The sequence below is a fragment of the Sinohyriopsis cumingii genome, chromosome 15 (genome assembly GCF_028554795.1).
Source record: "Sinohyriopsis cumingii isolate HCF-2022 chromosome 15, ASM2855479v2, whole genome shotgun sequence".
Classification (NCBI taxonomy): Eukaryota; Metazoa; Mollusca; class Bivalvia; order Unionida; family Unionidae; genus Sinohyriopsis; species Sinohyriopsis cumingii.
This window is the reverse complement of record NC_142975.1, coordinates 121,917,344-121,944,273: the sequence shown is the minus strand read 5'-3', so window position 1 is coordinate 121,944,273 and position 26,930 is coordinate 121,917,344. Positions and strand designations below refer to the sequence as shown.

The 26,930-nt window shown below is 35.1% G+C and overlaps 2 protein-coding genes across 6 annotated transcripts in view; one reads left to right on the top strand and one right to left on the bottom strand.

The window, feature by feature from the left end:
* LOC149782630 (uncharacterized protein F13E9.13, mitochondrial-like) overlaps positions 1 to 26,930 on the top strand; it is a 69,557-nt gene that overhangs the window by 21,512 nt on the left and 21,115 nt on the right. For 2 of the 4 annotated variants that reach the window (XM_089934114.1, XM_089934117.1), the window contains 3 exons: positions 4,836 to 4,963; positions 9,112 to 9,319; positions 12,074 to 12,711. In XM_089934114.1, coding sequence (XP_089790240.1) covers positions 4,836 to 4,963; positions 9,112 to 9,314 — 331 coding nt within the window. In that variant the 3' untranslated portion in view covers positions 9,315 to 9,319; positions 12,074 to 12,711. Of the gene's footprint in view, positions 1 to 4,835; positions 4,964 to 9,111; positions 9,320 to 10,035; positions 10,233 to 12,073; positions 12,712 to 26,930 lie in introns of those variants that run through there. The other 2 variants (XM_089934116.1, XM_089934115.1) reach the window with 2 other exon arrangements.
* The window catches only part of LOC149782629 (uncharacterized), a 122,283-nt gene continuing 108,979 nt past the window's right edge, over positions 13,627 to 26,930 (bottom strand). For both annotated transcript variants that reach the window (XM_089934112.1, XM_089934113.1), the window contains one exon: positions 13,627 to 23,112. In XM_089934112.1, the coding sequence (XP_089790238.1) occupies positions 22,301 to 23,112 (812 nt within the window). In that variant the 3' untranslated portion in view covers positions 13,627 to 22,300. The remainder of the gene's footprint in view (positions 23,113 to 26,930) is intronic.

The window sequence follows — 26,930 nt, the reverse complement described above, 5'->3', positions numbered from 1 at the left end:
TATTTGAGTGATTTAGTGACTCCATCTTTTTAAGATCACATTATATGAGGCAAGATAATTACGAGTTAGCTCAACTTTGACTATTTTAGCTTATTCCATTAGCAACAAAGTTGGTTTTAGCAAGTTATTAACATGCTGCATTGCTAATCTGCGCTTAGTTTTCCCTTCTTGTGTCATTTCAGTAGAAATGCCAACTAAATACATGAAATGCAGAAGTTCAAAGCAATAGTCCATAAGGCATTAGAGGGAAAGAAAGATGGAATAAGTCAAGACAGACAACCTAAAGTTAGTTGTTGGCAGTTTTCACTCATTGGGGGAATGTCACCCAGTTTTAGGCAGCCCAGTGGGCATAAGTTCCCCAGCATGTCTGAGCTTGTGCCTGCAAATCAGGATGCATTGGGTTTGTACTACATCCAGTGGATCTAACTCATTTTACCATCACACCATTACCAGCCATCACCAGCCATTCAGCATTGGAGACCTTTTGAGAAGACAGTCCAGCCAACTAGTTCATCACTTGCAATTCTGACACATTGGGGAAGTGTTCCTATACCCCTAGTTTTAGGCAGCTCAGAGGGCTTAAGTACCCCCTCCCTGCATATCTGAGTATGGTCTTTGGGCCTGTAAATCAGAATACATGCGGTTTGTACCTGATCCATTGGATACAGTGCATAATACAATGACACAGTCACTGGTGAACCAACATGAGAACCTTTTCATTGAAATAGTCCAGCATCTCTGATTTATGGGGATCTTAGTGACAGATCTGCTTGTCAGGCTGTACCATTGGTGATGTACCTTGATTATGATGGAGATTTAAGTGAGAAACCTGTTTGTCCAGCCAGGCCCTTGGAGCTGCTGGTACCGATTATAGTTGGACCATGTTCTATACAGCCAGCATCATTTGCCAGGCACTGAGCCAGCAATGCCAGACTTCTGTATGTTCACTGCTTATCCACAAAGGAGATCTGGTGACATTTTCAAAAGGGATATAATTGAGTCTTTGATGCTACCTCTCCAAAGCTGCAAGTAGACCCAGATTGGGACTCAACACACAATGAGTATGATGAAAACTTTAAATAATTATCTTCTTAACCTTACGCAGTGGTCACTTTCAGTAATTCTTAACCTTATGTAGTGGTCACTTTCAATAATTCTTAACTTTATGTAGCGGTCACTTTCAATAATTATCTTCTTAAACCTTATGTAGGGGTCACAGATCAAATGACACTAGACTGTATTGCTTGTGTAATTAGGAGAACAGGTTATCGTTTGCATGGGGAATCCAACCATCATTCACTATAAAGATACCCAAGTAGTAATGGTTGGATGCTTAACATTCCCTCTTCCTATAACCTATTCTCCTAGCATAATGGGATTGGGGAACGTATTTGAAATAGAAAACAAATTTTTAAGTAAATTATGTATCTCCGAGAATACTTACCCTATCACATTACTTAAAAACCATCCCGACCATCCTCGTTAGTATATCACTCAGCTAAAAAGTAGCTACACCTGGCTTTGGTAAGGGGAGGTAATGAGCACAAGTTATTGCCCTTTGTACATATAGAAAAGACATTCATCTTTTAGTAGGGCTGGATTCATGAGGTAGCAGGCTAATATTCCTAAAATAATATGATTGGGTAAGTATTCTCTGAGAAAAATAATGTACTTAAAATTTGCTTGCATGACTATCTGAGTTGGTGGAAAAATCAGATGTTTCTGATCAGAGCAGATTTTCATCTGTGATGAAAGCCAGTGGTAGACTTCACCCTCATGTCTATTTTAAATGATCTGTCCAACAGGGATCAGGTTTTGATCAGGTCGCTAGATGCATTGCTCAGGCTAGAAGGCAACCAGATTCCAAAGTTAACAACTGGTAATTGGTACAGCAGGAAATGCAATGATCCCATCTCCCCCCCCCCCCCCTGCTGTTGCAGATTGTCTTCTCTTTGTGTTTGAGGAAAAAGACTGCTAAGTATCTTTCATTAAGGGCTACAGAGTAACCCTCTCCAATATTCTTAAATTCTCTGTGGGTCTTCTATAGGTTGAGACCCTCAGCTTTCAGAACTGATCAAGTAATTTAAGCTCCAGAGACTAGCATCTTGCTCTTTAATAATAAAACATTACCTATGTTCTTTGGTTGTGATCAGAATCTCAGTAAGAACCTTTGAGTGAAGCTTCCTTCGAGAACATTACCCATAAAACAGCCTTTCTTCACTCTTTGACTTTAGAAGGGAGGAGTGAAAAATAATGCCTTGTCCATGGAAAAAGGGGTTGCTTATGGTTGATAGCTCCTGTTCCAATTCAAATATTCAGTCTCAGTCATTTATACTGTAGATGATTCATAGCTTTCAGTCTCAGTCATTTATACTGGGGATGATTCATAGCTCTGTCTAAGTCATTTATACTGGGGATGATTCATAGCTCTGACTAAGTCATTGACAGATGGGATCATTCATAGCTCAGTCTCAGTCATTTGTACTGGGGATGATTCATAGCTCTGTCTAAGTCATTGATAGATGGGATCATTGATAGCTCTGTCTCAGTCATTTGTACTGGAGATGATTCATAGCTCTGTCTAAGTCATTGATAGATGGGATCATTGATAGCTCTGTCTCAGTCATTTGTACTGGATGTGATTCATAGCGCTGTCTAAGTCATTTATACTTGGGATGATTCATAGCTCTAAGTCATTGATAGATGGGATCATTCATAGCTCAGTCTCAGTCATTTGTACTGGGGATGATTCCTGGCTCTGTCTTAGTCATTGATAGATGGGATCATTCATAGCTCTGTCTCAGTCATTTGTACTGGAGATGATTCATAGCTTTCAGTCTCAGTCATTTATACTGGGGATGATTGTTAGCTCTGTCTCAGTCATTTATACTGGGGATGATTGTTAGCTCAGTCTCAGTCATTTATACTGGGGATGATTCATAGCTCTGTCTCAGTCATTGATAGCAGGGATGATTTGTAGCTCTCAATTTCAGTCATTTATACTGGAGATGATTTAAATGTCTCAGTCATTGGTAGATGTTGTTGTTGTTGTTGTTGTTGTTTAACGCCATTTTTCAGCACACGATAGGCTATACATGGCGGCCAGTATTAACGGTGGAGGAAGAACCTGGGAAATCCCCAGAAAGAACCACCGACCCTCGAGAAACTACTGGCAAGCTTTCTCACATACCCACATAGGCCGAATCCGAGACTCGAACCCACGCAGACAGAGGTGAGATGGCAGTGATCCGTAACAGAGAGCGCTTTAGACCACTCGGCCACTCGGGGCCCCCATTGATAGATGGGATGATTCATAGCTCTCAGTCTCAGTCATCTATACTGAAGATGATTCATAGCTCAGTTTCAGTCATTTATACTGGGGATGATTCATAGCACTGTCTCAAGTCATTTATACTGGGGATGATTCAAATTTCTCAGTCTCAGTCATTTATACTGAAGATAATTCATAGCTCTGTCTCAGTCATTTATACTGTGGATGATCAAGACTCCTTTCCTGTTTCAGCTTTATGTTTCTATCTTTCTATACCAATAGAGAAAAGAAAGGTTTGCAACCATCTTATTCTCCAGCTCTTAAAGTTACCATTGATATATTGGCTTCCACCATCATGAGGCGGATTGTTCAGATTGTTAAAAGAGCTTATCAGTTTCTTACTGAAGTGGACCTTTCTTTCATGGGAATCAAAACCCATGATGTCTCCATGTCATAAAAGCTGCATTCTGGCATTCTGTCTCCATGTAAAAAAAACTGTATTCTGGCATTCTGTCTGTATGTAATACAAAACTGTATTATGAAGGTCTGTCTCCAATTCATAAAAAAAATTTATTCTGGCAGTGTGTCTCCATGTTATGAAAACTAAATTCTGTCAGTCTTTCTCCATGTCATAAAAGCTGCTGTCTGGCAGTGTGTCTTCATATCATAACAGCTGCATTCTGACAGTCTCTCTCCACCTTCTCCTTGTTTTACCTTCAATCAGATTCACACCAGAGCGAAATCATTTATGCATTAGACCTAATTGTGTCAACTCTGTAGTTAACCAATTGTCATCCAGTCTGCACTAGAACACCCTACTGACAGAAATCATGTGTTCATTATAAAAGATTTTTTTAAGCCATCTGATTCTCACTGGACTTGCAATAACAGTAGGCAATGGGATTATGATGGGTTTCTTAAGCCATCAGACTCCCACTGGGCTGGCAGTAGTAGTAGGTAATGGGACCATTATGCATTTCTTATGCCATCAGACTCCCACTGGGCTGGTAAGAACAGTAGACAGTGAGACCATGATGCTTTCTTAAGCCATCAGACTCCCACTGGACTGGCAATAATAGTAGGTAATGGGACCATGATGATTTTCTTAAGCCATGACATCAGACTCCCAGTGGGCTGGCAATAACAGTAGGCAGTGAGACCATGATGCTTTCTTAAGCCATCAGACTCCTACTGGGCTGGCAATAACAGTAGGTAATGGGACCATGACATTTCTAATTGCTCAATGGAGGAGGAAATAATCAACATGGACTGGAGACTAGCACTATTAAACGAATGCAGCAGTAGCAGGTAATTATTATATAATTAAAATTAGTTGAAATACTCAAAAGAATGTATTTTAATGGCCTGCCCATCCTTTACTTTAGACAGTGTTAGCTAATATTTTTAAAAAATATGATTTTACTAATGCAAACTCCAACAGTCACATACAAGCACAAAAAGCAAAAACCAGAACAAGAAGGACATTTGGTGTAGGAATATCATCGAAGAAACAGATGCTTACTAGTAATTCTGGTTTGGTTCATTGTAAACCTTCTGTTTTCAGTTCCCATGCAATAACATCAGACATCAGTGTGACAGAGATGGCTAGTGCTGCCGAGTTTTTCGAGAGTGATGGTGTCATTCTGACTGGAACATCCACAGGTGTGCCAGCCAGCATTCAGGAAATGAAAGGTATTGAGCTATATCATCCTTACTTTAAAAATATGCATTTATTGAGGAACTAATGACATTTTTGGACATATTTTTATGCAGATATAGATGACCAGATTAAATTTATGTAACCTTTCAGCAATTTTTGTATTTTTATATTTTTTTTTAATTTTTGGAATTTGAATTTTTGGATTTAGATTTTTAAAGAAAAACAAATGTTATACAATTACTTGAAAACAGCTATGATATAGTTCTGACAATAAAATCATGTGTACTTTTTATGTCCTGAGTAGCTCTTTTTTTTAAAGCAAGATTACGCAAAAACCATCAGAGACATATGAGACATATGAAATTAGGCAGGCGTGTTTGCATCCCTTATTAGTGTTTTTCCATTTCTTGTATACTTTTTTGTCCTGTGCATTGTGGGCATGTGTTCACAAACTCAAATCTAGTTGGTTTTTTTTGTTGTCCTGTGCATTGAGTTTCTAAAATACTTTAATTTCATGGTGGAATCTGTTGTTTTCTTAGAAACAGAATGTACAAAGTGGAGTGGCAATATCCCTTGAACTTTCTCGCCAACATTAAATGTATCAGTGTATTGTTACATATTTAGGCTCGAATAAACAGTAACACAAGAAAGAGTGAAAACAACAAGCTTTGAAAAATGTTACAAATAATTTATTTCCCTGCAAAAATATTGTAAAAATGAAAAAATAGAAGAACTTAGTTTCCAAAATCAAATCCAAAAATAATCCATGGATAAAAGTTTTGAAGTCCTAATATTGAAATGTTCTAATGATTCCAAGTTTGAGTCCCGATGAAGAATCCAAGATGGAAGGCACTGACGTATGCTGTAGCCTGTACTGTGTTGACATCTACAGTTCCTTGTAGAAACATAGTAATTAAACCTCCGGTCTTGGAAATCCAAATAAAATTTTCAAGAAAAGTCCTTGTTCAAGAGTTTTGTATGAATACAACAATATTTCCAGAAAAATGAATTATTCTTCTAGAGTACAAAAACAGAAATGAAGAAAAATTTCAATAATTCAGTACTGGTCACAACAGAAGAAAACAACTTGACATCAAGTGTTGAAAAGCCCGGACTCTGAGATCTCTCTCTCTAAACATCACTATTAATACTACGTATTTCTCAATTTCGGAAATGCCTAATTGCGAAAAAGAGGATGACATGATCACATTTACATGTAAAAGTCATATAGCTCCTGTATCTCCTTGATAAGAACCAATCATTTTACTCGTAGAAAAAAATTGTTTACTTGACCCTCAACCAAGGCCAGGAACTAAGCCAAAAATAGAAACAACTGTTTCTACTATTAGATATCTTAGAAAATCTTGGATCAAACTGAATTTTCTGGAAAATATCAAATTTCTAGTAAACAAAATCACATTACATTAACATGTAAAGAAAATAAAAAGATTCCAAAACCCACAAACCATCAAATCAAATCAAACACAAATTAAATCAAATATAAATTAAATATAATATATGTAACAGTATGACAAATGGACACATGGTAAATAGATCATTAGATCTTGCCAACACTAAAATGTATCAGTGTATGACAAATCAACACCTGGTACATGGATCATTAGATCTTGCCAGCACTAAAATGTATCGGTGTATGACAAATCAACACATGGTAAATAGATCATTAGATCTTGCCAATACTAAAATGTTGTTGTTGAGTTTAATGCCGTTTATTAGCACACAATAGGCTATACATGGCAGCCAGTATTAATGGTGGAGGAAGAACCTGGGAAATACCCAGAAAGAACCACTGACCCACGAGAAGCTACTGACAGACTTTCTCACATACCCACTTTGGCCAAATCCGAGACTCGAACCCACAAATATGGAGGTGAGATGGCAGTGATCCGTCACGGAGACCGCTTTAGACCACTTGGCCACTTGGGGCGCCCTAAAATGTATCAGTGTATGATAAATTGACACATGGTACATAGATCATTAGATCTTGCCAACACTAAAATGTATCAGTGTATAACAAATGCACACATGGTACATAGATCATTAGATCTTGCCAACACTAAAATGTATGTCAACAATAAATGGACACATGGTACATAAATCATTAGACCTTGCCAGCACTAAAATGCATCATTGTATGACAGATGGACACATGGTACATAGATCATTAGATCTTGCCAGCACTAAAATGTATCAGTGTATGACAAAGGGGCACATGGTACATAGCTCATTAGATCTTTGCCAAAACTAAAATGTATCAGTGTGTAACAAATGGGCACATGGTACATTGATCATTAGATCTTGCCAACCATAAAATGTATCAGTGTATAACAAATGGACACATGGTACATATACATTAGATCTTGCCAGCCCTAAAATGTATCAGTGTATGACAAATGGACACATGGTACATTAGATCTTGTCAACACTAAAATATATCAGTGTATGACAAATGGACACATTGTACATAGATCATTAGATCTTCCCAGCACTAAATGGTATCAGTGTATGACAAACGGACACATGGTACATAAATCATTAGATCTTGCCAACACTATAAAGTATCAGTGTATGACAAATGGACATGACCACTCCGGTGGTCTAGTGGTTAGAGCAACCGCCTCATATGCGGGAGGTCGTGGGTTCGACTCCTGGTAAAGTCATACCAAAGACGTATAAAGATTGTACCTACAGCTGCCTCGCTTGGCGCTCAGCAATAAGAGGTTAGTGTTAGGACTGGTCGGCCTGGTCTCATGATAATATGACTGGGTGGGACATTATGCTATGTGTCTGCGGCATGATGCCCCTGTGCTAGACATCACTATAAAAAAAACTACACTGCAGACATCATAGCGATATGTCTGAAAAGTCTTTAAAGCTATGTTAAAAATCCAAATCACACACACACACACAAATGGACACATGGTACATAGATCATTATTTCTTGCCAGCACTAATATATAGCAGTTAATAATAAATGGACACATGGTATATAGATCATTAGATCTTGCCAATACTAAAATGTATCAGTGTATGACAAATAGACACAAGGTACATAGATCATTAGAGCTCCTTATGGTTAACTGTAATAGTCCATTGCTCATGCCAGAAAATACATCATAGATAGTGAATCTAACGTGTTTTCATTCCAGATTACATTTATCAAATCAGCATGTGCTATGAAGTACTTGCTATAGGGCATATTGTTTTATTCATTAAATTTCATCAATTCAAGCACCATTTCAGTATTAGAAATTTAATGTTTGAATATTTTAATATTTAATATTTCAAGATTCTGTTAATAAGAGTTGTTTTTCATTGCTAAATAACATATTTCTCCCAAGATTGACCCAGGGTGCCAATCGAATACATATTTTCAAAAAGTAGTGAGTTGGATTATAATGGACAAAGATATACATTACTCCCTCACTGTAAGGTACCCCTGTATAAGGCGATCTCTCTCATAATGTAAGTATGGTCATGGATCGGCATTACTCGAATGAATTGTTTAATCATAGTCCGAAACTTTGTCTAGCTGAAATCTTAAAACTCAGATCGGTAGAAACAAGAAGGACAATGTTGACCCATTTACCAGCAGAAACAAGAACAAAAATATTTGGTCCATATACCAGTATAAACTATAACAAAATGTTTAGCCCACATACCTGTAGAAACTAGTAGGAAAATTTTTGGCCCATGGATCAGCAGAAACAAGAAGGAAAATGTTTGACCTATTGACCAGTAGAAACTAAAAGGAAAATTTGTGACTTACAGCACTCATGATTTTTTGAAGTTCTACTGTATCTATCATTAACCAGTCAGAAGTAATCAGAAGCTGATATGAACTCATTTGAGATGGCAATTGACTTAGTATTGGTCCTTAAAACTCGAATAACATCAGTATTCAATATAATCTAAAAATCTCTTCTTTTTGTTTTGAGAGTAATTTCTGTATTGAAAACATTAACGCAGTTATTTCCTGATTTTCTCAACTTTGCTTGAAATAATCATTGAATTAATGAGCTTACAAGTTTAATGTGCCACTGAGTAAATCAAATGTTGTCACCTGTTGGAAATGGCATCGATCCATATAGTACATTTATGGAGTAGAGTATAGAGAAACTTTAAAGAACTTTTTTTTTTAAATTTTTGTTTAATTCAGGTGTACAGCAGTCAGTAAGACTTCCAGTTTTGATTGGCTCAGGTGTTACCAAAGATAATTATCAGGAGTACAGCTCAGCCAATGGCCTGATCATTGGGTCTTACTTCAAAAAGGGAGGTAACTGGCAGAACCCAATTGAGGCCAAGAGAGTAATGGAATTGATGGAAATTGTACAAAATAAACTTGCATATTCCAAGTTATGAAGAAAGTAAGTTATTAATGGATGTGTAAAGTAACACACTTATATGAAAATATTAACTTTAGCTCAAAATGAACTTATTACAAAAATTTCTTAAATTGTAATCATAATTATTGTTATCAGTGTATTTTGGTTTCATGATAACTTATCATTCTAGGAAGAGTTTTGACGCAAAAAAAATATTCATGCATGTTTAGTATGTTTCCAGTGTTTCTAGCTCAGTAACCCCTAACCTGATTGACTTCATATTTGGAATGTTATATTATCACATTCCCTTTCTTACAGTACCACTCCTTCCCCTGGAAGGAGCCATGCATGAAGTCAAGAATTATAAATGGAACACGTTTTGGTTACAGTTTTCTTGTCAATTATATTTCTACAACTCTTTTAATAATTCACTTCATGTTTAGAAAAATAATATTATCATATAAATCCTTTCTCTACATACCAATCATAATGGCGACACATTTCAGTAATGTTTTTTTTCCTCAGTAACATTTTCATGGTGAAATTCACTTCCTGCAGGGAATATATCATCACACACTGACCGTAACAGATTGCATTGTCACTTCCCCAGAGTTAAGATTCTGGGTGGGGCCATGGGATCAATACATACGATACCATTTTGTTCAAGTTTTGATTCATTCTCAATGTTTTAATTAACTTTTTATCCAATTCGCTAGAAAGCTGAAATATTAAATTCTGAATGTTCCTTTCCTGTGCAGCTCCATGGGTTGTGTTACTGTAATGGACCATAGGGGACAAGAACAAGGAGACCTTTTAGTTAATTTTTTCTAATATTTAAATAACCTCCTCATTTCACTTCATGTTAGAACATTATATAATCCAGTACAATGCATTGTTTTATTATTATTATTATTATTATTCTTATTATTGTGTCAATAAAGTCTTATTCAATTCAGTGTATATTTTAAATAAGACATAATCAGATTCTTACTGGATTCTATTTGCCACTCCTCTTGGATTATGTTCCTGGATGGAGTCATTGTGATACCCGTTTGGTTGAACATTTTTGCATCAAATTTACTTCCTGTCTGGAATTTGTAAAAACATCATATAACTGCCTTACCTTCTGTTGCATTTTTATCCTTGGGTGACACTCACCATTGAGATCATGCCTTCTGATACATTGACACTGCATCTGAATTAATTTCTTACTGCCTTCTTTCTGCAAAATTCTGGTTGAAAAATGTGTTCTTCATGTGAGTACCTCATTTCCAAAGAATGTGCAAAATGCAGCTGAGAACAAAAATTTCACCATATCACTAGCAGAAGCTGCTAGCTATGTGATTATTAATTTGTCCATTCTTTCATCAAAAAGCATGAACTTCTTCAACATGGCTCAAAATGAGGCTTGCCTTGGGATTAAATAGTTTATGCAGGTAGAGGCATTGTTTACCAATGTCATCAGAAGCAAGTTTTGACCTTTTCTAATTAATTTTCTATGGTGCCTGGCATTTTTCTTTTTAATTCCAGCTCACAAATAGCTGATAAAAATATATTGCCTGATGTATAGCAAAATATTGTGTCTACTACATTATTTGAAAACATAAATTTTGTAATGAAAGTAAGAAAATATCTTGACTCAAAAGAAAATCAATACTGTTTTACCTGAAGCCAGCAAGGTTTTAGTTAGCATTTCAGACATGTAGACTGTGCCTTCAAACTCATTGTGATACTCCTGATATTCTGTATGAGCATTTGCATGTCACTGAAAAACATATAAACAAAAAAGACTGCTCCAGTAGCCTAAGTGTCCACCTCAGATGTTGAAGGTCATGGATTCAAACCATGGCTGCGTCATTCCAAAAACTCTTAAAAATGGTACTAGCAGCTGCCTCGCTTGGCACTCAGCATTAAGAGATTATTGTTAGGACTGGTCAGCCTGGTGTCAGGATAATGTGACAGGGTGGGGCATGATGTCCCAATGCTAGAGATCATTATGAACTGCCACACTGCAGACATCATAGTGATATGACTGGAAAATCATTAAAGCTACATTAAAAATTCAAATCACACGTTCACACACACATCAACAAAAAAATCTCAGAATTCAAAATAAAGATGACTATTGACAATAGTTTCCCTATCAAGATACATAAAGAACAATTTACTAATTATGTATTAAACAAAGACATTTTTACTTAATTGTGATTTTTGTGATTCACTGGCTGAACATGTATTTTGATAATTTCATCAGCTGGTAAAAACTTACTGTATATTTTTTTATGTTTATGATAACATGCTTGAAAATTTTATTACCATTACACACAAGTTCTTAAAGAAATCATACATAGAGAAGTAAATAAACATTTTCAAAAAAGATAAACAGTTTTTTAATACACCGCTTATTAGTTATAATGATATAAAAATCCAAGTCCCTTGTGAAACATTATAAACAATCTTTATATATATATATATTGCTAGATTGATACACAGAATACTGGTTGTCAAACAAAGAAAGGAATGCATTATCCAAAACTATCTAATCATAGAATCACTGGGTGAAAATTTATAAAATAAAATAAAGTGAAGAAACATAGAAACACTAATGTGTATTGTTACTGTTTTGGTCTACAATACTGAAATACTAACGATTTTCTGGAATTGGAGGAATGGATACATCATTTATTATCCCAGGAACAAGTTCCTTTTTAAAGGTATGCATTACCTTAACAAGATACAGAAATAATTTTTCTTGTACACTTTGTAAGTTTATTTCTTTTCATGATTTCTTGACAGGCTGCTTAGATTCTGGAAAATGGACACTTCGATTCCTGACTAATATGCATATAGGGTGGCGTTGCTGAGGATGTGTAGTTGTAAAAATGTAAAATGCGTGACAACGAAGACAAATAAAGAAATTTTTATATTTTACAGCAAGTTCATTTTCTCGGGAGCGAATCATCATGACCTTTAATAACAAAAATTACTTTGATCTTGAATTCATAAAATAAATCAAGCACAGAACTTAGGTTCAGGCTCAGAATGTTTTTGGGACTCATATTTATTCAGTCTAATGCATGGAAAATTCATAGAAATATTTCATAATAGTATTATCTCTAGGACTGCAGATTTCATACAGTTATTATTGATAATTCTTGAGAGGTTTGAGTCTGAAGTTTCATTGGCTTCTTTATGTCCGTCTTGAAGGTTTTATGAATTCAAGACCATTTGTGCATTTTTTAATGCAAATGTTTTATAGGAACTGGATTAAATATTTTTGAAATTCATGAAGGTGCTCTGCTGAATCTGATTTGGTCGACTGACATTTGCATGCATGTTTCCCATTATGCTTTCTTTACCTAACTTATGCTTGCCTGTATATGGATTCTGCTTTCTGGTACATTAAAAATTAAACTAAACATAAAGCAATAGAAGTTGTGTTTGTCATTATTATTATTATCTCTTTGATCCCACTCATATAAACTTGAAAATATTCAGAAAAAGAAGACTACTGCTTAAGAAGAGTAAGAGTACTTTTGTACATTGTAGACCTACATGTACTTAACTTTTTTTCTTATATTTATAGGAACTGTGTATAATACAAACAGGTTTCTTCAGTTTGAAACTTTGCTCCACAGATTAATTAAATTCATAATATAGTTACGCATTGGACCAGTCTGTACTTTGAAAGAAAATGGGGCCCAATGTTAATAGAAATAGGCATTGACAGTATTGTAGATGTTATATGACTGAAACTTTTTAGAGCAGATGGATCTTTTTAAACTTCAAAAGGTGTCTATCTGAAAAAGGACAAATCAACACCGCTTTACAAATTTGAAAAGAAGAATACAAGAATGATATAATGTGGTACAAGGATTGAGCACATAATCATGCTCAATACAGAATTTGTTGACTTCAGGATCAATTGTGCAAATGTTATAGTTTTAATCCACATGGATTTTGTCCATTTGTGTCCAGAATTTTGACCATCTGCAGATCCAGGTTAGTAGCCAGAATAAATGTAAACTTTTCATTTTGTACTCTAACCAAGGCATGTGATATATACATTATACTTTCTATGCTCAGATTATGCTTTTTGCCACTTGCATTAGCAATAATTATGCTTATACCTCTCAGGATTGACATGTATGCATTTTTGAACATCTCGTCAATTCTTCGCTTTTCTTGGTCACATGCAGCTTCCATCAATGAATGTGAGACTGGTAGACATACAGTAAACAATTATGCTGTGTGTGTGTGTACACATACAAATGATAGCAATATATTGGCTCCGTCATGGAATTTACCTGCAGTATGTATTTATTCATTGAGAAAATATAAATTACAAATTGAAGGTGATATATATATTTATTTGTATTATGAATAGATATATTCTGAACAACATTGTGTATTTTATAAGCAGATTATGAGAACAAAAAAAATCTCTTTACATCACAATCACAAAAAAATCATCATCATTTAAAAATGATCATTACAAAGAGCTAGAATAAACCCCAAAAGTTATGGCTACAACTTGAATAATTAATGGAACATAAATATAAACAAATGGTTAAAAATACTTATGTTCAAGAAAAAGTTTACCCAAGTGTCAAACATTCACCAGGAAATGACAGCAGAGAAAATATAAGTACTGTGTTGTAGGTGGCATTTCAGTGGAAGTAAAATCTAAAGATTTTTTCCAAAATAGAGCCTTTGAAATTTTGCTGAGGTAAGATAAGTGACAGCTACCAGATGCATTAAGGGTTTTATTTTAGTGGTGACAAACCAGTGCCCCTTTTTCACCCTGCAAACTTTGTCTACTACATGTTGCATTTACTTCCCATTATAAGAAGGGAAGTAACTTTTGCACACTGGCCTAAATTGCCTATAATGTAAAGCAATATGCCTGGGAAAAATCAAATACTTTGAATATACAAAGTCTCAGAATTTTTCCAAAGGAAAGGGAAAAAAATCTGGCTATATTCATTTCAATGGATAATTAATGTTGACATAACGCTTCCTGATCTCATTCTGAACACATTAAATCAAAAAAATTCTCCATCAATAGAAAAAAAACCTCTACAATATCACAAGATGGGCATATCATATTGCAGAAAGTGTAACAAGTATATGAATTGTTGGGGTGCAACGACAACACCATTATAGTGCATTTTATCCTTTCCGGCAAGACATGATGAAATACATTGTTCTGCACCTTGATTTTTTTCATGGTCTTGCTTTCATTCAACATATCTCTCTATACTGTATGATTTTTCCAATTTAATTCAAGAGCCATATTTTCTTTTTTCCTAGGTGCACACTTAGTACTAGATCGCAAAAGAATTTAAAACAAGATTCACAGTACATGTACCATTATTCAGGCAAAGTTTAATTGTGGGGTGGGAAGTCAAGAATAGTGGATATTTTTCCAGTTCTAAATAAAAATGTATAAACTTCACTTTGCCTCAGATATTTGTGTCCTGTTCATAATGAACAGCACTCAAGAGTCTGTGTTCATACATATATAAATTCCTCTAAAATAATTTACTTTTGCATCCAATGCTTGGAATGTACATACAGTAAAGCATGCAACATCTGCAGTTACGATTAGCTAGAGAATAAAAAGAGAGCAAACACTTCAAACAGTAATCACATCTATGTTTTCCATGTGAAACACATGGTCAGTCAGATCAAAGTCCTTATGTCACACTACCTGATCTCCAAATATCAATTAATGTCGACTCATTTTTCAAGTTAGCTGACAGGCATGTTGACCTGACTTTTAATTTTCAAATTTTAAAAACAAAATGGATTTTGAAATTATTCCTAGTAAAAAGCAAAAACGTGCACTGGGGGATTTGAAAACACATACTAGAAATGGCAGTGACATTTTTATCTGCTGATAATTTAAATGCTTTCGGGTGTCTATAGATTTCATTTCTGTTTTCATGTAGTAAATGTTTTAGTGATTATTTTATTGTTTTTTAAAGTGTTACTGTATTGCAATATATATTAAAATATGGGTTTTGTTGTTGTTGTTGTTGTAACGTTTAACACCATTTTTCAGCACAATATAGGCTATACATGGTGGCCAGTATAAATGGTGGAGGAAGAACCCAAGAAAACATTGGAAAGAACCACCAACCTACAAAAAGCTATTGGCAAGCTTTCTCATATACCCACATTGTCTGAACCCACTCAGACTTTTCCAAATTAACCATGGCAATTCCAAAGTAAATTTATAAGAAATATTACTTGTATCATTACCTAGAGTTTGCAATATAAAAAAAATTCATTTTAGATCTGGCAAAAAAGTGTCCTAAATTTTTAAAAAGTCATCATCACACAAGAATGAAAATTTTAATTGAATCAGTTTATGTTTAATGCTTAAGATTAAGACATTTTGTATAGGAACAGAAAAAAGGTGGTGAATCATTTTTTACATACCTAGAAATATCATTTACATAACTGTTTTATACACTGCAATATTCTTTGGTTTTTTTTTTTTTAAAGCAAATGCTGCTAGGATGATCTACTTTGAATTATAATACAGATTGATGCATTAAATAAATGCTTGGTAGGGCCTTAAACAGTGGAATTTTTGTTGGGATGGGCATTGTTTAAGGCCCCATTATTATAAAGTCACATGTCAAATGTCATTTAAATCCAAAAAACCTTGTCAAGTTAAGCTGCTGAGAGCCAAAGTCAGTAGGATGCAAAGTCAAGTACTGTAAATGATGTCAAACACTAGAAATTTAACACTTTAAGGTTTCATCAATATTGTGATGCATGTCAAAGTAAAATCGGGTTGCAAAAAACTAAAATTACAACGGGTGATCAAGGGCCATAACTCCTGATAACAGAGAAAGCCTGAAATCCAAGACTTAAAGAGGTGCATACTGGATTTGGTTAAAATGCAACAATTCCCAGTAAAGATATCTTATGGAAGTCAATTTGTTGATGGATGGACTGGCAAATGGTTGGACATGTTTTACTATATGGCTCAGCCAACTTTATTGAACAACTCTAGTTAGAAGAACAACATTTACGCAAAATCTTGTAAACAAAAATGCAATTGAAATGAAAACTGAATTGATATAGATGTCAAAAGATTTCGAAATACATGCAATCTATACAGTTATATCTACATGCAGTTAATCACAGTGGCAAAATTGGATGAAATATTTATCCATAAAAAAAGAAACAAAAATTACAGGTATTCAATAAAACAAATTGCTACTTACAACCTCAACTATGAGAAAAATATTGTTTACAAATGAAAGGATCGCACAAATCAGTACACTTGCAAAAATCCATAATAATGATCATAAAAAATGGAATATAAGGAGTTTCATTAGCATTTTTACACTTTTGTTCAAAAATTCACTTATGAAAGAAACAACAACTTGAAAACAATCATGCATGATGGTATTTATATTCATGCTATAGACTGAGGAAAAACCTTATGATGTTATTACCATAAATTTCCATATGTGTTATTTAAAGTAAATTCAAGGTTTTAGCAAATTCTACATGTATACTTTTTTCAAGGCTTGGCTTTGTTTTTAGTTGATCACAAGACTTACATAAGTAAGCCATGCAGGAATATATCCAATGTATTGTATATGCAGGGGAAGACTGTTTTCTGCAACCTCAAGGTTCTGGTACATGAAAGAAAATTGTCTTAAAATTTAAAAGCCCAGTTTTCCGAGATAAAAATTTAAACATCAACATATTTTCACATGCCACATGTTTTTTTAAAGTACTGTACTTCAGGAAGTGTCAGTTTTCATTAATTACTAGCTGATACCCAAAACGTTCATGCCTAGTTGACAAGTACTGTACTTTAACCAGTGTCAGTTTTTTAATTACTAACTGATACCCAAAAGATCATGCCTATTCAACAAGTACTGTACTTAAAGCACTGTCAGTTTTCATTATTACTAGCTGATTATCAAAAGCTCATGATGAACTTTCAAGAATAAATGTTGTTAAGAAGAGTACTCTTCATTCTTCATCTGTATCAACATGTAAAAATTAACTACAACCATGAAACATGAGCAAGAACTGTTCAGATTATTCTGTTTCTTGTTTTCATACAACATAATGATAATTTTGGAATCTGACCTTGTTTAACATTAATAGAATTCTATATGGTAATTGCCTAAACACCAATTTTCAATGATTGCAGATTTAATTTGCATGCAGTAGTCAAGTGACTCTATTTATCATTTTCAAAGTATACTTTATCTTTTAACTCTTAAGATTGTTCTAATTACAAACAAATGTAATTATAAACAATAAAAGTGTGAGGAACTAACATATTTAGCCGTAAATGTCAATCAGTATGTCTTTTATTTCACAAAGGATATGTGACGTACTTTGAAGAAATGGATTCCTTATTACACAATCCTGCAGTCAAATTTTATCAAACTAATTTTTCAAATAAAAAAACATAAGACATTTAAAAAACCCAAGAAAAGCCAAAAGATACAATTGAGAAAATTTACAAGGAAATCAGCATCTATCCTTGTCATATAATAAATGCACTATGTTCTATATTCCATAACCTTTGAAAGCTGCAGACCATGCAAAATTAATTAATCATTAAAATTCAGTCCCAATACTGTTACACCCTCATACTGGATGAGAGCTTCCAGTATAGTCAAGGTTTAAAATGTAGAGAAAATTGTTGGTTTAAAGATTATTTTTTTTTTCTAGCACTTGTAGCTTTGTAATCTATCATCTAATTCAACTCTTATTTGGAATCTAATATCACATACTCCCCTTCTCTCATTACCACTCCATCCCCTAGGTGGAATTCCCAGAGTAAAGAATTTTAATGATTTTTGGTTAAATTTTGTTTTCCATCCTTTATATTTTTATATCCCCTTTTTGTACTTTGAGTTCATTATATTACATTTTCACATGCACCCCTTACTGTACCACTCTTGACCCTGTGCTCTGACCCAGGATAGGGTAAAGATTTATACTGGAGACAGATTTTGATTTAAGTTTTTGGTCAAATAATTTTTTCAGCACTTGTAACTTAGCAACTCTTTACTTAATTCATATTTTAACTACATCATCATCAAATAATCCTGGGGACTAGGGGTCAGATCTAGAGGACTAGGGGTCAGAAATTATAATAGGTATACAATTTGGTTCAAGTTTTTGAATAAAGATTATCACTTGCATATAAATGTCCATAACCCCTTTACCAATTTATTTAAAAATCAGAATATTACATCATCACACACTTTCTTTCTCTCAATACCATTTCCATTAACTATATATATATATATATATATATATATATATATATATATATATATATATATCAAAGGGAATAACCAACAAATAATGACCACAATGAAGGGTAGTAAATTTCTTGTCAAACTAGTAGTTTTTGTGATTCTCCAAGGGACAACACAGTATGGGGCTAATAAAATTCCTGTCAGACCAGAGCTTTTCATAATGTATTAGTCTGATGGCTAGTAAAGTTACAGTTGTTATCAGTCAGCATTTTTTTGGTGGGAAGGACTACTGGAGATTAAGCAGGACTAGTCAATTTCCATGTCTAATAGTTCATTCTGCCTATAAATAAATTGAAGTTAAATTCTTGATTTGTACAATATTCCAAATTTGAACTGAACTGGATAAAAAGTTAATTAAATTGCAAGCAACAGAATGAAAAATGATCAAAAGCTGTCATGTATACTGACCCCATGATAATACCCAAGTACTTGACCCTGGGCTTAGTGTGTGATCAGTCATAAAGTGACCTGGATTACCTTTTATAATTCTTGAACTCAGTGCCCCCATTTAGGGGCCAAATCCAGAGGCAGAAGTTGTACAGAGAGAAATGGCATATACAGTTATACGATATTCCAAACACAAAGTGAATCGGGCAATCAATAAATGAAAATATGACTTTAACCAAAATGTGCACCCAATGTAATTCTTTATACAGTGTTCCCATCCATTGATGGGAGTTGTATTAGAAGGAGGAGTGTTTATGATATAATATTCCAAAATATTTAATGAACTGGGTTAGAGGTTATGGAAACAGACATGCAAGTGATGAAAAAAACTTTAACTAAAACATGTTACCATTATTATATTATGGTCCCACCAGAAGCAGGAAAAAGGGGAGTGCGTGATGATATTTCATTCAAAATAATAAGCAAATCTGATAAAGGTATACTCTGCTAATTGTGCTTGAAAATACTTTCACCTAAGTGCATTCCCATAACAGGTATTACCCGAGATATGCAATGTACCTCTATTTATGTCAGTTTTTATGCAAGCATGGTCTTACTAGGCTTCATACAGCTTTGACATCACTGTGAAGGGTAACTTGAACAAAACAAAAATCCATGTGAATATGAAATAAATGTAAGAGAAATGATTTGCACATACACAAAGGAGGAGAAGCAGAACTGCAGGTGCAGTTGAGAAGAAGATCAAAAAACAGTCTGTATGCATATTTACAATAAGTTTATGTATCTGTAAATTTTCGTATCTCGCAGTTTATATATCTTGGGGGAATACCTGTATAATTCTTGACCCCATGATTCCACCCATGGGCAAGAAGTTGTAATAAGAGAAAGGGTGATGATGTTATATGTAAGTCTGACATGCATTAAAACAGGAATATAGATAGCCAATTTTTATGTTTCTCTTAGAATAATTGCCCGATTGCATTAAATGAGGGATATAAGACTTACCACCCAAATCCAGACCTCCATCTGTTTATAATGTAGCCAAGGGCAATAACTCTTCCCCATTACCTCCCCTTACCACCACCAGGTGTCACTAGCTTTTATGTTAAACATCATGCTAACGAAGAAGCCTACATGGCAGGGAGGATTCTTATGCAATGTAATCAAGTAAATAGTATCTGAGAAACATAATTTACTTTAAATTTTGCTTGTCCTTATAATACATTTCCCAATCACATTAACATTTGGAGAGTAATTGGAGGAGGAAATGCCGAGCATCCAACCTCTACCTCAGGTATCCTTCTAGGAAACAGCAGCTGATTCCATATGCAAAAAATAACCCAGTTACAAAGATGATTATTAAAATCTTCTTACCAACAAAATTTCACTGGTGAATCCTGTGAAGCTAATAGGTTGTGTCCGGTCTGGTCCAACACAACCAGTCCCACCAGATTCAAAGAGTGTCTTTGTGAAGCTAAATTTCTTCGATAAAAACTGGAGAAGGCTGACTCAGCATACCAACCAATAACTTCTTTTATGTCTTAGTTTGAAACATTACCTCTGACTGCAGTGCTCAAAGAGATCACACTAATTTCATGAGCTGAAATGTTCATGAGGTGACTGATCATTTGAGACCTCAAAGTACACCAAGCTTTCAACCCATTGGTTCTGAACAAATAGGTCATGACCCAAAACTGTCTTGCAATGCTGTTTTGAGTGGGTTACTGACATCAACCTTAACAATTTAAAATTTCCAACCCAAGTAGCTTTGTAAATTTGATTGGTGGATGGCAATGAGTCACAAGGTTAACACCACAAACCTTATCTGGGTCACCACCCAAAAAGGTTAAGAGCTGCTGGTGTAACCCAATTCAGCCACAAACATATGGCTTGAGGTGTCTTATCCTGTTTCCCAGTTTTCACCAGGAGAAAGAGCTGTATGTGCCATAACTTGCCTGTGCGCTTTAAGTAGTGCTTGAGGGCAGAAACAGGGACTTGCATGACTACTGCTCTAGATGTGTATATGGAAGAGAAAGAACATATGATGAATCTCTCATTGCTGGACAGCAAAATTGTATTGACATATGGATCCACCAGATCTGGTAAAAAAAATATTTAAAAGACTAGCCTGAAGGCCATGCTCAGACTTGTGCCCCCCACTGGGCTACCCAAAAATTGTGGGTGAGGTGGAGAAGTCACTAACACAACACCTGTTACATACAGAGTAAGTGAAAATAGCCAGTGTCACACTAAACCGTAAATGACGTGTCAAGTGATAGTGTGTTGTATATGTGGTCTAAATATAGGAAGTCCAAGAATGTGATAAATTCACCTAAAAATCTTAATTTTTTTAAACATAATGCATACAACAAATAGAGGAATGTTAATGTCATTGACAGTAAGTCCAAATTCCTGCGTGGATGGGTAAATTTGATTCTGACTTTCATATTGGCATGGACTGTTAGGAGGCATCACATATGAAAGTAACAGTAAGAAAGCAAAGCTTAAAATTAGCAACCATTGGTGGTTGCAAGGGGAGGTGATGGGCAAGAGTTATTACCCTCTGTCTACAGGAGTTGGGTTTGGAAGGAAGCAGATTTATATTCCTAATGCTCATGTGATCAGGGAATGTATTTGTACGAGAAAAAGTAGTGCTGGAAAAAAACACAAGCAGTTCCCATTATAATTCTTGATCCCATGGCCCAACCCAGGTGAAAAACTTGGGCAGATTTGATAATGAGACAAGAGGAGTATAACATGATAGGTATTATAGTTCAAAATATGGAATCAATCAGCTAAGTGATTACCGAGTAATGGAAAAAACTTTGACAAAAGCCATCCACAGATGCACACATACACTTAATTGCAAACTCTGAAAAAGAAAACCCAAACACTAGATGGTACTTCTTTCATAAATATATTTGTATATGCCTGCCATAAGGAAGACTATATGTCTGTCTGTCTCTCCATCCAACCATTTCCTATTTAGTTTCTGCACAAGCACTGGAGTTCTTCACCATCTACCATTACCAATCTCGGTAAATAGCTTCCATTTGAATTTGAGGAAAAGAATAAACCTATTGGCTTGAGGCTAAAAAAAGATCAAGGACACTGGAACTGACAAACAGAAAAACTTTCCTATGATGATTCCTCAAACCCTCAATTGCAAAGATTCACAATACCAATAATAATGAAAGTTTATCTTGCTAATTTAAGATCCAGAACTTTAGTTCATATTTTGTGATCATATCAGCATATAGGATCATCAAATCCAAGAATTATTTTTTGTAACACACCCTTATACATTATCTGACTCATCCACTGGGGAACTTGGACAAACATCTAGCACAGCTAGAGCAGAATTCTTATACGATGCACTGTCCTCTTTTCCAAAGTCTTTAAGGGTCAGTGGTTCTGAGTGTGAACTACCCGATGATAGAGACTCATACTCTCCATCCCCCTCAATAGCATTAGGGTCAAGGTGTTCATAGGAATGGGCACTTGGACTCCTGTCTGTACAGGATGCTGGTAAGGCAGAATTTGAAACACATGTTTGGAAGTCCATATAAACATTCTGACTTCTTTCTGAGTCAAATTTGTTGTCATTCTGTTCATCCATATCCTCTGTAATGTCTTGATATTGGAAGCTCAGTTTGCTCACAATATTTTGATACCTGTGGTCTTGATACGCATTCTCATCATCAAATGGAATCTCACTTACATGCTCTACAATTTTACCAGTGCTGATGGCCCGTTGAAAATTGTCACATTCCATCGGTGCATGGTTTACTAGTGTAATATTTTCATTTGACACCCATTTCCTGGCCGTCTGTGAGACAAGATCTTCCTCATAGGGGGCACTAGGAATAAGGCCATTTTGAAAACTAACTCTGTTTGCACCTCTTACTTTCCCAACAGCTGTACTCAAATAGGGATAAGGGGGTGGGGGGAGAGCTGGAACAGATTCATCTACTTGCAATTTCTGTTTTGATATCTCGCCAGTTCCTTTATTGTCTATAATCTCCTCATACTCCGATTCTACAAGCTTCCTTCCTTCATCCACATATTCATTACAGGTGCCACGTCCCTCCATGAACTCTTGCTCAACAACTGCAATCACAGAAAAAAGTGAATCATTTTTGGGTTAATTTCTGTTATTTTCCCTACTGAAAAGAGACAACTCAAAATTGATAATAGAGTCTATGGCTTAACTCATTTAATATCAAACAAGCTTCGATAGACTAATGTCATCAAGAAACCAGTCAGAACATCAAGGCTTCGGTAGACTAATGTCATCAAGAAACCAGTCAGAACATCAAGGCTTCAGTAGATTAATGTCATCAAGAAACCAGTCAGAACATCAAGGCTTCAGTAGACTAATGTCATCAAGAAACCAGTCAGAACATCAAGGCTTCGGAAGACTAATGTGTTCAAGAAACCAGTCAGAATATCAAGGCCTCAGTAGCCTAATGTCATCAAGAAACCAATCAGAATATCAAGGCTTTGGTAGATTAATGTCATCAAGAAACCAGTCAGAATATCAAGGCTTCAGTAGACTAATGTCATCAAGAAACCAGTCAGAACATCAAGGCTTCAGTAGACTAATGTCATCAAGAAACCAGTCAGAACATCAAGGCTTCGGAAGACTAATGTGTTCAAGAAACCAGTCAGAATATCAAGGCTTCAGTAGCCTAATGTCATCAAGAAACCAGTCAGAATATCAAGGCTTTGGTAGATTAATGTCATCAAGAAACCAGTCAGAATATCAAGGCTTCAGTAGACTAATGTCATCAAGAAACCAGTCAGAACATCAAGGCTTCAGTAGACTAATGTCATCAAGAAACCAGTCAGAATATCAAGGCTTCAGTAGCCTAATGTCATCAAGAAACCAGTCAGAATATCAAGGCTTTGGTAGATTAATGTCATCAAGAAACCAGTCAGAATATCAAGGCTTCAGTAGACTAATGTCATCAAGAAACCAGTCAGAATATCAAGGCTTCGGTAGATTAATGTCATCAAGAAACCAGTCAGAACATCAAGGCTTCAGTAGACTAATGTCATCAAGAAAGCAGTCAGAACACCAAGGCTTCGGTAGACTAATGTCATCAAGAAAGCAGTCAGAACATCAAGGCATCGGTAGACTAATGTCATCAAGAAACCAGTCAGAACATCAAGGCTTGGGTAGACTAATGTCATCAAGAAACCAGTCAGAACATCAAGGTTTATCTGGTTCCATCACATTTCAATATGACAGATGCATGTAAAGGTACAGTTTTCCGTGCTTAGTTACTCAAATGAATGATAGTTTAATCAGTAACCAATCAACTAGATGTGTGCAAAAATATTTTCCAAAACTGAATCATAGTTGATAATCATGAATTGAACATTTAGGAGGTAAATTTACTCCATCATTTGATAAAAGAGAGAATTTCAAAGGATTAGCAAAAGTCTTGAAAATATTATACACGATTTTCTTGAACATTGTTGATTTTTCTGTACATTTTCAGCGTAGATCTCACAATTATATATTCTAGAGTAGACTGTGGATCAAACCATGGCAATAATATTTTGCATAAATAATAAACATATTCCAGACAGATGCAGACACAACTGTAATGTTCACAATTAGATGATTTATAGAATTATGAATGGTATGCAGTGTAGGCCAGGAATACAGTGTAGCCCCCAGGATATGAAGGTTAAAAAAATCCCCTTGGTGTCAAAACTTGGGGTCAAATAAAAAATGTGGGGGTCAAAAAATGTACTGACAAATTTTCATCTGACCTGTACTTTTTCAGCTTGAAATAGAATATTGCAACTTGGACAACACTCTCACTCTCTCTAAAACTAAACATAAAAATAAACCAACATGCACAATTAACAAACAAACACATTGTCTGTTCAAAGAGTAATTTTATAAGTTCATTTTTCTTTTAAAGTTGCACTTTTAACAATCTCCTTATAATATTTTTGTAGCAATATTATAGACCAACACATTACAAATAAGCCACTAGAAAAAGCCAAATAAATCTTTTTAACTAAATGTCAGTTAATTTACATAAAATGTGTACTATCATCAGTTTCACTGTACTTCATACTAGAACACACTTATCAAAAATTCAAGGAGGCTAATGATTCATCTTCTTTCTTTAAGTTACACTTGAACTTTAAGATCCTTCTTTTATTGCAGCAAAGTTAAAAACCAACAAAATCTGCAATGAGTCCTGACTTTGTATTCCAAATAACACATTTGTTTCAGCAAGTTTACTGATTTCTTTGTTGTGAAAGAATGTCTTGGTTTATAGTGTATTCTCCAGATCTCTTAAACCCTGTCATGAACGGATTATTCACTTTTGCAGTCTTCACAATCACGTGATCAGAAGTCACACTGGTAATCCTGATGGATGTGCTGTATCCAGTCAAGGGAATTATTTTCTCCATTTTTCATTAAAGTTAGATCCACAGTTGCTTTTTGTGTTCCGCTTCTTTCACTTTCTTTGCTAATGATTCTTAGTGCATGCCCTTTTAACCTGGAGATCACTTTCTAGTGCAACAAGCATTGAGGTTAAATATCTAGACAATATCTTGCTGAGCTCAATGGAAATCACGTGAGAGCTCGCAAGATTAAGGGAAGCTACTCCATCATAACATTGCCTATGCTAGTCTGGTTGCCTGTTTCTTAAACTATGCTATACGAATAAAGGAATGCAATACAGGAAGCAAACAAGCAGGGAACCAGTCTATGCCAATGATTGAAGGATACACGATGCCATTCCTCATCCAAAGCATTGGATATTAAATAAATCCTGATCGCATTATGCAAATCCTTTGTGTCAAAAAAATGCACAGGAACAAAAAGCGTGCATGAATTTTCTCCAGCATGCATCCCTAATGCACAAATGTATGTAAAGGGAAACACTGCGAATATGAATACATGTAGTACATAATGGCACAATATGTACTGTATGCAGTCAGTGTAGGCCACAAATATGAATGGTATATATGGCACAATATGTACTGTATGCAGTGTGGGCCATGAATATGGTTTACATGGAACAATATGTACTGCATGCAGCATGGGCCACAAATATGGATTCAATGGTGTATATGGCACAAAATATACTGCAATGCAGTGTGAGCCATGAATATGGTATACATGGCACAATATGTACTATATGCAGCATGGGCCACAAATATTAATGGTACATATGGCAAAATATGTACTGTAAGCAGCATGGGCCATAAATATGAATGGTACACATGACACAATATGTACTGTATGCAGTGTGGGCCACAAACATAAATGGTACAGATGGCACAAAATGTACTCTATGCCGTGTGGGTCACGAATATGGTATAAATGGCACAATATGTACTGTTATGAAGCATGGGTCATGAACATAAATGGTACACATGACACAATATGTACTGTATGCAGCATGGGCCAAGGAAAAGGATTCTGTAAAATAACTTTAGTTACACACCATATGACAGCACCAAACTCTGAAATGGACCTGTTCATATGGGAAGAGAGTATGCAACAGATTCTGTGGTATAGGCTTACATAACAAATTTTAAATGTTACCTACATCTGCAATTTTGTATACCTTTTAGAGAATTTTTCCATTTTTACTGTTATATTTTATCTTGTATTTCATGTTTATGTTTATCTGTGATGGTTCATCTCCAAGGGTTTTTGCATAATTCTTCTTTTTATATTTTTCAAACATTATCTTTTAGTTGGCACCATACAGTCACTATTATACTAATGCGCCATATAATGCTATTACATGCACTATTACATGCATAACCGAAGTCGAGGTCAGAAAGACCCTAGACTCCATTAAAGACAACTGGTTTTCTACTCCATCTATCAAATATATTCCCAATGGTTTTCATTCCTAACCCTATTGCTTGTAAGATGGAAA